We start from the raw sequence: 14,448 nt of genomic DNA, 5'->3' as shown, positions 1-14,448 counted from the left end.
AAAAAAAAGGTTTTTTTTACATTTTTTACGCTGAAAAAATTAACACCCGGCCCGAGATATAATAGTGAAGTCTTATATGTGAAAGAGGCAATTCTTGTCAATTGCAAATTTACACTGATTCTAAATCTGCTGTAATAGGGCAAGATGTTTGCATCAGTGGTTCTCCACCAGGTGATTTCTATAAACTTCCAAGGGGCCACAGAATTATTTCCAAGGGGCCATTATAATTATAGTTAAAATAATTAATATGAATATTATTAATAATATTTTGAAATATTCTAACTTAAATAAAATGCTAAAAAGACATGCAGTCACTTTTCCCTGAATAACTATTGTTATATTGAAGAATCTAAAGTTCTTGAAACTTATGAAATCGCAAAATGAATTGTGGTTAATTAATTTACCTATATCGACACTCCCATGTTTTGGTAATAATAATGTACTGTATATATGGGGATTCAAAAAGATTAAGAACCACTGGTTTATGTTGTAGATATATAAACCATGGGCTACATGAATAATATATACATACATAATAGTCCACATTTGTGTATCTTCAACTCTATTAGGAGTATTTTTAGTGGAGTAATATTTCATTAGAATAGAGGTTAGTGTTGCACGGTGCACCGATACTTCAAAAGTATCGCGATTCTCGGAAATTAAAAACGTCACGAGTCCTAAATTTATTAGTATCGATACTTCAAAGAATGACTGCATTCCAGATTTGTAAGAGACGTATTTCATGTTGGTGTGTGCAACGCACGCTTCCAGTGCCTCCCTATGGAAGTCTGTGTTTTTTTCCTCATGCATGCAGCAAAAAAGCACTACAGCGAGATGGCTGTATTAGTGGCTTTACTAAACTGATTTGGCTTTACTAAAATGTGTGCATAATCGCATTAAATAGTTTAAATAAGTTGTTCAGATGAACAAAGCACAAGGTTTTCTTGCATAATTAACATTTTAATTGTTTGGTCAGACAGTTCATATATAATATTCACATTAATCGGGGATTAAACGTGGAGTTAAGTTCTGTATGCTAAATATGAAAACGAGCGCATCTGCACAGCACCTATAACTGCGCTTTGTATCTGCTGATTGCTGATCGAGATTTACATGCTTGGCTCACTGACCCTGTTGGCTATACTCATTCATTCATAAACGAGATGTATCAGTTCATTCAACTCGTTCATGAATGAGAATATCTCTAGATCTCGTTCAACAAAGCACATGCTCCGTCACATCTTGAGTAACTCTTTGACAGGATGAAACAGTTCACAGAGCTGTTCACGAGCTGCGCATGCGCTGCTAATAATAGCGCCGTGTTTGCGCGCTGCTGTGGAGGGAGGAACTTAAGTGAACGAGAAATGAGAAAAGAAATGTTACTTTATTTGCGGGCTTGGGAAGGCCAGATAATTTCATAAAAGTGGGACCCGCGGGTTGGAAAAAAACTCGACCCGCGCATCACTTGGCTGCATGTGCAAGCACAAGTGATACTGTGGCCGCCGGTCCACGACTGGTAGAAAAAGATGACGCTCAATAAAGATGACGCTCATTAAAGCTCACTGGCTGAGTTTTCTCCTCTGAAAGAAAAGGTTGCACAACTGACAGAATAAGTTACAATTTCTGAGATATTGCTGCTGAATTTTATTTGCTTTTTTTTTTTAACTTGAATGCCATTGCTTAAATTGATATTATTTATCTTTTTACATTAAATCTTCGGAGTTCAGAAACATTGTTTAATATAATCGCTGTTCATATTTTTATTCAAAGTTCAGAGACAAGATAAATGTAGTACTCTTATGTTTCTTATGATAACTGAGATAATGCTGCTAAATTAATTCTTTCTTTACCTTGAATGTCATTGCTCTAATTTATTTTTTATATTTGGATATTTCATATTTTGTTCAAATGTTTAATATATCTGCTGTTCATATGTTCGTTTATTATATGATTAGATTAGATTAAAATTAGAATGATTAGAATGTTGTCCCGGTTTTAAAATAAAGCACAGCAATGATTTTTGAGAGTGTATTTTCCCTTTTCAGGAAAAGTATCGAAAAAGTATCGAAATCGCAATTCTTGACTAGGTATCGGTATCGAAACAATAATTTTGGTATCGTGACAACACTAATAGAGGTATGTTAATTCAAGTATAATTTGTCTTGAAAACTCTTGATTACATTCTCTTCTAGCATGTTATTTGACTTGACTTATTTGATTTAAATGTTTGTCGTAAGATATTCACATTTTTGAATTTATGTCATTGCCTTCGGTGGTTTTCAGTAAAACCCCCTGCATTCATCATTTAGATTTTTTCTATCTTAAATTTTTTTTTTTCTGTAGTGTCTGAGATTCTGAACAAGATTTTTTTAGACCAACAGCTCTTCAAGCTATAATCACTTATTTCAGGATGTGGCCTTATTGGAGTGAGATTTGATTGGCTGTTGCCGTGGGAGCTGGGAGACTCATCCCAGTGGGTTACTAGCAGCAGGAAGTGATTGGTGGGTAGGTGCGGCTATAAGAGGTGAATGGTTTCCATCTGTCAAATGTCAGAATTTAGAAGAGGATGCTAAGTGTTGGCAGCTGGGAGTCTCTTTTGCGCTCTTTATAACCCCAGAGTGATTATAGCACTGAAGTCTGACATCATGCATCCATTACACCAAAGCTAGGATTCTCAGAAATTAGTTAATGCACTAAGATGTTGTAAAATCAAATATAAGGAGAAATGTTCCAAGACTGGTATCACAACATCTCTGCCTTCTCATTGTGCTCTCTCCCTTTCTTTCTCACAAACAGGCAGAACAACATACTGACTGTGGCATTCTCTGCATTTATCATATCCCCTAGGGGTGAGCAATTTGACTAAACAGTCCCCAACGTTGTTTTTTTTTTTTTACTTTACTGTCACTAGAACCAGTGAGGTTTGTTAAAGCTGGTACAGTTGAGCTTCATTTATATTTGATGTGCTCTATGCATTTGTGTTAATCAGTGTTTATATGCAAACAAAAGCCTAAACAACCCTCTACAGACACCTTGGCAATTGAATTGCCATTGGCTAGTAAATTTTTTTGTTTACTCGCCAGACTGATATATATATATACTGTATATATTATTTAAAATGGCACTGCTTTTTAAACATCTGAAAGTACACTCTTAACATCAGTAAGTGAAGCATTATAATATGATAATCAAGTATTATTTAATGATAGAACTTTAGTAATTAGCATTAATACTTGGTTACCATGTATGAATGCATATGTATTTTAACTGAACATGTTAACTGGACTGGTGGTGGGGCTTTGTTGGTCATTCAGTGTTTCTGTAAAAAAAAAAAAACTAACAATAATAGTAATTCTACTATTAAGCACATTATAAAATGCACTAAGGATAAGCGAGGTACTGGATTTATGAATATTAATCAGATTGTGTGCGTTCGCTTGAACTGATTTGCTGAAATCAAAACAGGGACGATAATAAGTGAGCACCAGCCAATGAGACTGTCGTTTACGCATAAGCTCCGCCCACTACCACAAAAACCCGACAATTCTCAAAAGTTGAAAAAAAGTTTAGTTTACATGTAGTGCGTCAATTCTGCATGTATGTAAGACTCACTCGCTCTCTCTGCTCTCACCAAAGCGACGGCGAGTGGTACGCCTTTACAGTACAGTTTACGGTACGTCAAACACAGATAGCTTTTAAGAGATTAACTTAGAAATAGCACAGATCGCTTGACGGAGGCAGAAACTCTGAAGTCAGAGAATGTTTGGCGAGTGAACATATATCTGAGCTAAACTTATACTTAGCCTCCAACTCACATACTGGAGAATAAAATCTGAGAATTTATTAGCCATTGGCTAATATTAGACATCATTTAGTCGCCCAGAGTGAAGATTTAGCCGCATATGCGAGTGATTTACTCGCAATGTAGAGGTTTGCTAAAAATAAAAAGCCTATGCAGAAGACTTGCTCAGTTTCACTAACGAAAATAGTTCCAAACAGATCACAGCACTGTTTTGAATCTCTGAGCAATGGACGGTGTTCACTTACTGAATGAATCATCTTTTTGAATGTATCGGTTAAATAAATGATTCAGTGATTCACTCATGAACACAGTCAAATGCTTTTTTTCTGAATGAATTAGCCGTTTGAATAAATCGGTTGAATCTCAATGACTCCCTCATTAATATTCACTTGCTGTCACCTACTGGTGGTTTTAATTTCAAATATCGACTTTTTTCACATCTAAATTATTTCAAATATCAGTATTCAACTTTTATTTTAAAAACAAAACATTAGGCTTATTTATACATCTGTATATGCAGTTTAAATGCATCCATGTCCCCTCTGAGATACATAAACTGTGTAAATACATGCTATTTCAGATGCAGATTCCAGAAATGTTTTCTTATGTTGGAATGAAAGACAATAAGTACCAGATGAAGTGCTTCTTTTTCTTACCCAAAAATATAAAATGGAAGAAATAGTTATAACTGAAGACAATCTTGCTACTCCAACTGTGTATGAACATTTTTATAAATATATTATTTAAGTATATATTGCTTCTTTTCCATTTTGCATTACTTGTACTTTTACTTTCAAAACTTAAATTCGTTTCAAAAAGAATTAAATACTTAAAAACTGAAATACATTTTACATTCTACAATACTTTTCGTACTTAAGTACAATAAATATCGCATACTTTAACCCTCTGGAGTCGATTAACGCGTATACAGTTTTATTAGGCATTTTCTCCTGGTAACCCCGAAAATAACTAAAATTACACTTTCAGTTTTGATCTTACAGATAAGAGCAATACATCAATCGAATCTGTAAAGGGTCTACTTTTTTGTATACAGATATAATAACAACAAAACTTTGTGCATTTATAAAATAAAGATAACAAACAAGGTGTGCTGTCTGCAGCCTTTGTCTGCGGTGATCTTCATTTACAAACGCGTTATTAAAATGAACTGTAACTCAGTGAATACTCAAAGAAGAGACATGAGAGATATATCTATAGAAAGCTTGACATGTCAACTTTTAAACTGAACAAGTGCTGCCGAAAACAAATATTCTGTTATAAAGTAATCCATATGAAAATAACGCGATGTCCGTTTTTCACGTCTCCCTTTATTATCTTCTAATGTGACCATGCCCCCGCGCTGAACGCCCTATTCAGATTATTTCACTGAAGCACACGGCTTGAATATGCCCATACAATTAAAAAATACATTGAAAACAATGCAGCGAGACTGTTCAAGTTTTTTTTTTACTGTTTGCTTCGCAATGAGAGGAATAAGACACAATTCACCCCAAAAAGATGTGATGTGGATTACCTCAGAAAAAATAATGAAGCGGTTTATTCAGCAGAGATCATAAACATGATTAAGTCTCTTTTTATTTATTTATATACTTCTCACTAGATTTCACATAACATGGAAACATTTTACTAGTTAGACTTTTTCCAAAGACTTTTTCCAAACTATAATTGCTGACTAAATGTATAATCAAGTGAAATATTATGAAGTTTCAATTACAATATATACAATACTATACCATTCAAAAGCTTGATGTAAATAATATAAATGTAACTGTAACAAATGTAACAAGCAATGCTGTTCTTTCAATTTATCCCAAAAAAACCTGAAAAAATATTCTCAGCTCTTTTCAACATTAATAATAATAATGATAATAATAACAATAAATGTTTTTTGTAGAAAAATCAGATTGTTAAAAGGATTTCTGAAGGATTGTTAGACTGGAGTAATGATGCAAAAAATTCAGCTTTGAAAGTCAGCTTTGATTGTTCCTAATAAACTGTTTATCTGCACTCGCAAGTGAATATTAAATTATGTTGTGGGATAATTAAATAATCTAAATAAACTACAAACATAAAATGATATACTGTACATTTATTTTGTCCTCACATTCTTTCTTGTAACTCTTCCCTCTCAGTCACACAGCTGACTGAAGGTCTCATTATGCAGCTCATTATACGGGTCTTTGTCTTCTCAGGTGTAAATCACAGTGATATTCATGATAGTTGATTCCTACTCGCATATGACTTTTATAATAGAAAAAAAACACATATAAATTAAAATATAAATAAAAACACCTTTGCCCACTTTTCCCCACTTAATGACAGCCCTAAGTATAAGGATCCAGCATAGCAAAGTCTGAATAGCTTTGGAATGCACTCTGTTTTATAGCGACTGTTTTCCACTCATACACATTGGGTCCCACAATGATGAAATGGTCAATGTGCGATGCAAAGACTAGTCTGTGTGGAAGTGGCACCAGTCTAAAGTGTAGGCCAGTGTCACTGTTTGACTGAACCCAGAGAACACTCTCCCTTATATCACAGGCTACAGCTGCAGCAGGGACTATATTTAGATGCCTTTTCCACACACACACATATACATATTATTCCACTGTCTCTGCCTATACCACCTACAGTGAATCAAGCAGTGTCTGTCACCCACACCCACTTTTCTGTTGCTAATGTATATGTGTGTGTTTGTGTGCACACATTGTAGTGAATGGTTGAAATGAATAAGGTATCAGACACACTTTGTTTCGTCATATGAGACGAGACCGGTTTTATAGTGCTTTATACAATACAGCAGCGTTAAATTAATAAAACAGTAAAATTACAGTGTTAATTCTGGAAGATTATGTAATAAATTCAATTTTAAAATGTAAAGCAGTTCTACAGTATATAATAGTGTAATGACAGCTCAAATTAATTTTAGTAACTGTGTTTCAAAGTTAATAAATTATTAAATGAGTTCAGTGCAGCTGAAGAAAGCAGCCCTACAAAAGGTAGGATGTTTAATGTTGATTAAATTCTGTTCAGTAACCGTGCTAATGAATTGGTGTCATTATCCAGCTCAATTCAGTTCAAATTTTGTTCTCAAGAACAAACCACCAAAGTATTACATCATCTGTTTGTTTAACATCTGTCTTTGTGTTCTAACATTGATAAGGAAAATGCAGTCATCTAATAATTTACTGGCAGAATATTTGATTAATTGATTTGAAGATTAATGTTTTTGTTGTTGCCATGCAATTGCACAATGAAGCCGTATGGCGCAGGCTTTGAATTCCTAAACTCTTTAAATGTTTTAGTCCACAAAGATATTATAAGCATTTTAACTGCCAGACACAAGAACACACCCAAACATACACAATTGCACACACACACACACACACACACACACTATCTTGTACCGGTTATTGGGGAAGGAATCCAGTTTATCTACTGAGGTATAGGAACTGAGGTCAGGTTTATAGCTGCCACACCTTGAGTGATGCATTAATAATAAACTACAGAGGATGGAGGGAATGGGCTAATTAACACAAGCCTCAAAAGAAAGACAGCCCACCAACTCCCCTCCCTTTACAGCTTTGATCTAAAATATATTCCACTGTAACATTATACTCTGTGCTATCATCAAATCTCAGTTATTGTACCTACACTACTATCAGTCCCTAATAGAGCATTTTTATATTATATCGCAGGCATCATTAAAGATTCTGGCTCCTTGGAAATCACGTGCCAGTTTTATAAAACCTAAAATATATAAAACCTATATTTCCAACATATTAATTTACTTTGTTGCCTTAAACAAACTCATTGTCCTACTGTTCATGCCATCATATTTCTCCTGCTTCACCCATATCAGTCATTTTTTATGGAGTTAGCAGGGCTGATAATCTGGTCATCAAGACGATGGTTTGTAATGAGGTCAGATTATGTCCGAGTAAATTGGAAAATGATTAAATGACAAGTATGATCACTACAGTATGAAACCTGCAGTGCAGCCTGTGATCACATCAGGGTGATAAGAAAATTCAAATCTGAATTTATGCCACTGTTCATGCTTCTGCAGGCCCACAAAAAGAATTTCCGTGTAGTCTTTAATCAAAGAAATACAGGGATGAAAGTTGGGCTTTATTCAGATCTGAGCACCGACGCTAATAGGAGCAATCAAAAAGTAATTTATTGCATTGAATAAAGATGTTTTAGGGAACTAGTCTTTTCTCAGTTCAACAGTCACTCATTATCTCATCTCTTCTGGGACAAATGACTATAGATTAAATCATTGCAAAATATTTGCATGAAAAACTAGCACTTCAGTAAAGTTTCCATTGCCAGTTCCTAGTTTCCATCCAGTCAGAACATTTAGTAAATTACATTATTTTGTACCCTTGCAGCTTTTGTAGCATGATCATGTTTCCCACATTACTAGAATAAACATTTTTCTTCAATATCGTTAGAGGAAAAAGGTTGGTATTAAAATTATTTATTTAATTATTCGGCTAGTTATTCAGTCGTTCATTTGAAATCTCACAAATTACCTTTTTTTTTTTTTTTTTACACTTTTATTTGTTTACATTTTACATCCTGAACTAACCTATTTTGTCACACAAGGTCTGCAGGTCTACTTCATAATAAAATTCCTTGCATTCTTTGCATTTTTTCCCCCTGAATTTTTATAATATTAATAAGCAGTCAAATCACCTTTATTTGTATAATGCATCATACAATACTGGTTGTGTCAAAAAGCTTTACAGAGTCAAACAGGAAAATAGTCAGTGATGCAAGAAGCTGATGATAACAGAGTCAAATTGTTATCTAAAGTCAGTTCCCTGATAATTTGGTGATGTCATCATCCAGTTCAGTTGTCTTCCAATAGTGTCTGTGCAATCAGTCAAGCAGTACTCAGTCAAGTAAAGCATGTTTTCCCCAGCTCTAGTCCAAGACTTCAGAGATAGGCTCCAGCATCCTCACCCAGAAAAGTGGTTTTAAAAATTGGTAGATGAATGAATGAAGCAATTTTTTTATTTTTTTATCCAGTATCCAAAATACACAACTATGATTCCCTTTCAAGAATTGTATTGCAATAGCAATCAATATCAACATTGCAATTGTTTAACCCTGACATTTATCATTTTGAAAATCTAAAATAAATTTTAATTCAAGCATAACAATTATGCTAATCATAGAAGGGGTATATTTAAGTTCTACTTTGTCAGACTATTTTTTTTTATAAATTATAATGTAACTATTTTAGCCTAACTAACAGCTGTCAGCACACCTAAACGAGGTACAAAAAAGATGTCCCTTTGTGCCACCTAGTGGATATTCTGTGAACAAGTCAGGTGGTAAGGGTTATTCTGGGTGGCTTCCTACTGCAGATTTTAAACACACACAAATTTTTCATCTGCCTGTTAGGAAGGCTTTAAATGTGTGTCTGGTAGCTTTAAATATTTCCAGGTAGTCAGATAGTTAGGACTCATTATCTCACAACCATTTGTAATCAAAATAAAGAAAATGCCGATTTCGACTTTGGTCTTCATCCACTCCTTATCTTGTCATTCAGTTGGTTTGTGCAGTGTTTTCAGGTTATTATATGTATAATCAACTTAAGTACAGTATGCATTTAAAAAAAAAATCATGACATTTTGGCAAAATGTATTCAACAACAAAAAAAATAGCGCCCATATAGCAACAATAAACTTTACAACCTGTAAGAAATGATATGCGATGCACTCACTCCTTCAGAAGCAGCTGTCCTAATGATGGACAAAACACATATTGCCGTCATTCGCTGTTCAAAAACCTTGCAAGTGTCTGATCCTGTATAAAGCCACAATACAAACTCTGAGGACGCTGTTTTCCTGAAAGTGGTTGTTCTTTTGGATGACGACGATATGTCAATTTGTTGTTTTATCATTACCATCAACATAAAGCTACCTATGACTTTGTGTTCCTAACTGGCTTAAGCTCAAGTTTCACATTAAATGTGAGTACTACTTTTAATATAATATCCAGTTTTAATATGCCATTTGAAGCAATTGCATGTTTGCAAATCCATGGCTATGAAAGGGGACTAGGTCATCTAGGCCAGGGGTTCCCAAACTTTTTTGTCAGCTGCACCCCTTACATATTAATTATTGCAAATGTGTAAATAAATAAACCAAGTGCACACTGCATTCTCAAATGCTTGTTAAATTAACAGAATTGTGAGACTATGCAGCCTTTGAGTTAATAATAGTACTAAGCTATATTATTATCATTATGTATTTATTTTAAATTCAGTATAATTAATTATTACATTTTCATCAACTTATCAACCCTCATTTGAGAAACCTGGATCTAGGCCATTACATTTTTGATGACAATACTTGAACTTTGTAATTTGTCCTGTCTGCAATTTAGATGATGTGGAGAAAGTAATTATAAATAAAATAAAAATAAAATAATTTCAGAAGGCATGGGGCTTTCATACTAGATTTTAATGGTGAAATTAGTTTAATGTTAATGGCCTTATTATGATTTCCAGAGCTACATAGATGCAAGTGTTAAATGTTGTAGTAAGTCATTATAGCTAATTATATTTAACCATCCATGACATATTCTTGCATTTTTAATAATCGATGCTTTTCTGAAGTGAGGGAGTGTCTTTAATGTTTGGCTATGGTCAGGCATCTGAAATAAAACTCATCTTACATTATGTCCGAGGCCCTGTTGGCTTAGACCTTGGACTCTCCTTTCATCTTCACAATGTGTTGGGAACAATGTAAACAGCAAAATTATTTAAAACTGATCAATGGTAAAGAATTAAAACAAACAAAACACTCTATCATCTGTAGGATGAATCTTCTACCTTTAGTAAAATATCTGGAAAATTAAAATCACAATAGTGGCATATTAAAGCAAAATGCCTTTATTTTTGAGGGAGACAAAAAAATGTGCCACAAGCTTAAATGTGTCACAACTCTAACTTTTTTCCAGACATTTTACAGGTAAGGTAAACAATATGACATAATGTCTATCCATAAAGTGTATATTATATGTGACATTATATAATATGCCATATGGTGTCATTATTTTGTCCTGATTTCCTGCTTAGTTCAGTCATTAATATCCTTAATAAACATTTTCATGACACATGTATAGCCAAGGTTATATGGTCTATGTCCAAATGACTAAGTGGCATGGATTTAAAACGGATTTTGTAGTTGTTGCATAGTCCCAATGTAAATAATTTAATCTATCTCAAAAGTACAAAAAAAGAAAGTAATCCTTGATTCCTTAGTCAATAGAAGATTATAAAAATATATATATAAATTAGTGTTGCACGGTGCACGATACTTCAAAAGTATTGCGATTCTCGGAAATTAAAAACATCAAGATTCCTAAATTTATTAGTATCGATACTTCAAAGAATGACTGCATTCCAGATTTGTAAGAGACGTATTTCATGTTGGTGTGTGCAACGCACGCTTCCAGTGCCTCCCTATGGACGTCTGTGTTTTTTCTCCTCACGCGAGCAGCAAAAAAGCACTACAGCGAGATGGCTCCATAAGTTGCTTTACTAAACTGATTTGGCTTTACTAAAATGTGTGCATAATCGCATTAAATAGTTTAAATAAGTTGTTCAGATGAACAAAGCACGAGGTTTTCTTGCATAATGAGAAATATGAGTCAGTGGATTACCTGAACGAGAACGATTCATTCACCTAAAAGATTCGTTCACGGACAAACCATCACTTGTGCAATTTCATATAGCCTATATTAAATATTTGGAATATATATTTTCATATTTTATTAGGTTCTTTGATAAGGTTACAATACGAAGGTCTAAGTAGCAACGTATCTTCCGTGATGTCCCCGATGCGCGGGTCGGGGTGGGTAAAGAAATTTTACTTTATTTGCGGGCTGGGGCGGGCCAAATTATTTCATAAAAGCGGAACCCACGGGTTGAAAAAAAACCCGACCCGCGCATCACTTTGCTGCATGTGTGAGCACAAGTGATACTGTGGCAGCCGGTCCACGACAGAAAAAGATGATGCTCATTAAAGATGACGCTCATTAAAGCTCACTGGCTGAGTTTTCTCCTCTGAAAGAAAAGGTTACAATTTCTGAGATATTGCTGCTAAATTTTATTTGCTTTTTTTTTTTACTTGAATGCCATTGCTTAAATTTATATTATTTATCTTTTGACATTTAATCTTCTGAGTTCAGAAACATTGTTTAATATAATCGCTGTTCATATTTTTTTATTCAAAGTTCAGAATCAAGATAAATGTATTACTCTTATGTTTCTTATGATAACTGAGATAATGCTAAATTTATTCTTTCTTTACCTTGAATGTCATTGCTCTAATTTATTTTTTATATTTTGATATTTCATATTTTGTTCAAATGTTTAATATATCTGCTGTTCATATGTTCATTTATTAGTGTGTTATATGATTAGAATTATGTCCAGGTTTTAAAATAAAGCACAGCAATGATATTTGATATATTCCCTTTTCAGGAAAAGTATCGAAAAAGTATCGAAATCGCAATTCTTGACTAGGTATCGGTATCGAAACAATAATTTTGGTATCATGACGACACTAATAGTCGTTTACTCACCCTCATCATCTTCTACACCTGAATGATTTTCATTTAGGTTTATTAGAATGTTAAAAATTTATGGTGACCAAAGGCTGTCAAGCTCCATAAAATAACAAAAAAACATTGTAATAGTTGCTGTTGATAATATCAGGTAATATTAGTCCATTAGAGGCAGCCTCCATGTTTTCCTTCAGGATGTTAGAGTTTGATTTTAAGTACATAACTAAGATGATGTCTGGCTTGACTAATGTTTTCCTCGAGTTTATAATTAAATAGAAACATATGAGCCTATTTCAAGGGAAATTTCTTGTGTTTTTTTGTCTCCAAAAAGGCTGAACAGCAGAATACAGCATTTTGACCTTTAACACACAGACTATACCAGAGGCATTTGCTTATATGATGCCCCTCTGCAACTTGAGGCTGTTCAAAACTAAAAGTGTGGCTTTCCAACCTTCCAGTAAATGTTCCAAATCTAGTTGTCATGTTGTTGGAAGCAGTATGGTATAAACATGGTGCAGTTCACACAATTATAGATCTCTTATGGTTTCACATGGCATGATGAAGTTAATTGTCATTGTATCTATACCATTCTGACCCAGATTAATGAATTCGAAATCATGAATCCTATAAAAAAATTCTAAAAATCATGTGAAAGAGGAATAGAGAATGTTTAGTTGTTCTTCGGCCTCCTGTTCTGACATTTGGGTTTTCTCAGACTCAATCTCCTGACCTACACTATTCTCTCTCTTTCTTTTGAATTATTTTATCTTTGTAGGACCCTAGGAGCAAGCACAAATTTAAGATTCACACCTATGGCAGTCCCACATTCTGTGACCACTGTGGATCTCTTCTATATGGACTCATACACCAAGGAATGAAATGTGACTGTAAGTAGTACAGTACTAAACTATTTTTTGCCCAGGAGCGGTTCTAGGGTCAGTGGTTGTTGGGACTTTTCTATATCGATGTTTAGTGTATATAGAGTAATTATTTGATTAACTATTGGAATATTATGTTAATGTTATTTTAAAATATTATGTGCAATGTATTTTTTTCATTAATTAAATCTGAAATCAGGGATCTTTTGCTTTATGCAAATGTGTGTTTGTGTTCACAGCCTGTGATATGAATGTCCATAAGCAGTGTGTGATGAACGTTCCAAGCCTTTGTGGAATGGACCACACAGAGAGACGAGGACGTCTTTACTTGAAGATTGAGGTGATAGAAGACAAAATGCGTGTCACAGGTGAGTTTACATGTTTTACCATGACAAATGATGCAACAGTCCAAAACATATCAATGCTGTTGCATTTTATTTCCCAAGGTTTCCTTCATGGTTCTGTATTTGGTTCACTGCTTTTTATTAGATATACTTGGTCATATCTTTCACCAGCCTACCCTCAATTTTCAGGGCTATGCTGATTGTAATTAACTGCGCTGTGACACAAAGGTTGAGGATCCAAAAGCAGTAGTTTATAGAAGGATTAATCCACAAACGTAATCCAAAGGCAGGCAAAGGTCATACACAAATAGGCAGTTGTGATGTTCGGTTCTTAAATGAATTGTTCTTTTGAGCCAGTTCTCAGGAAGTAGCCGGATGAGCCGGTTCACAAATTGAACTGAATCTAACTTTAGTTCTGGGTTGATAACGAAGGACGCACAGCCGAAGTAGCATATCCAACCTCAAAAATAACCGATTGAGCGGGTTCAACCAACTGTCGAAGTTTGCTGAGGATTACCAAAGATCCTGATGAGTGAGCTGACCATACCGTGCAAGCCTGAGGCACTTACTGGAAATATGCTTATTATGATTGTTATTGCTTTTTTTTTTTAATTGCTTAAACACTAAACCCCAATCTCTGAACCACATTCTCACTAATTTAAACCAATTTGTTGAATAAAGCACCTTTTTTGCTAAACCTTAAACACGTTCAGGCAGTTGTATTTTTTATTTACTCTGTATTTTCAGGGAAATTCCAAATGCTACTACCCAGATACTCTGTATTGTGTTGTCACCAGTATGGTACTCTTAAAAC

The 14,448-nt window shown here is 34.2% G+C and overlaps 1 protein-coding gene across 1 annotated transcript in view; it reads left to right on the top strand.

Annotated features, from left to right (window-relative positions):
- The window catches only part of LOC132151997 (protein kinase C alpha type), a 132,356-nt gene that overhangs the window by 77,520 nt on the left and 40,388 nt on the right, over window positions 1-14,448 (top strand). The window contains exons 4-5 of the mRNA XM_059560600.1: window positions 13,188-13,299; window positions 13,530-13,658. Coding sequence (XP_059416583.1) covers window positions 13,188-13,299; window positions 13,530-13,658 — 241 coding nt within the window. The remainder of the gene's footprint in view (window positions 1-13,187; window positions 13,300-13,529; window positions 13,659-14,448) is intronic.

Source organism: Carassius carassius, chromosome 10 (genome assembly GCF_963082965.1).
Source record: "Carassius carassius chromosome 10, fCarCar2.1, whole genome shotgun sequence".
In the NCBI taxonomy this organism is placed as follows: domain Eukaryota; kingdom Metazoa; phylum Chordata; class Actinopteri; order Cypriniformes; family Cyprinidae; genus Carassius; species Carassius carassius.
The sequence above is the reverse complement of the archived record's forward strand: the minus strand, read 5'-3'. Positions and strand labels throughout refer to the sequence as shown.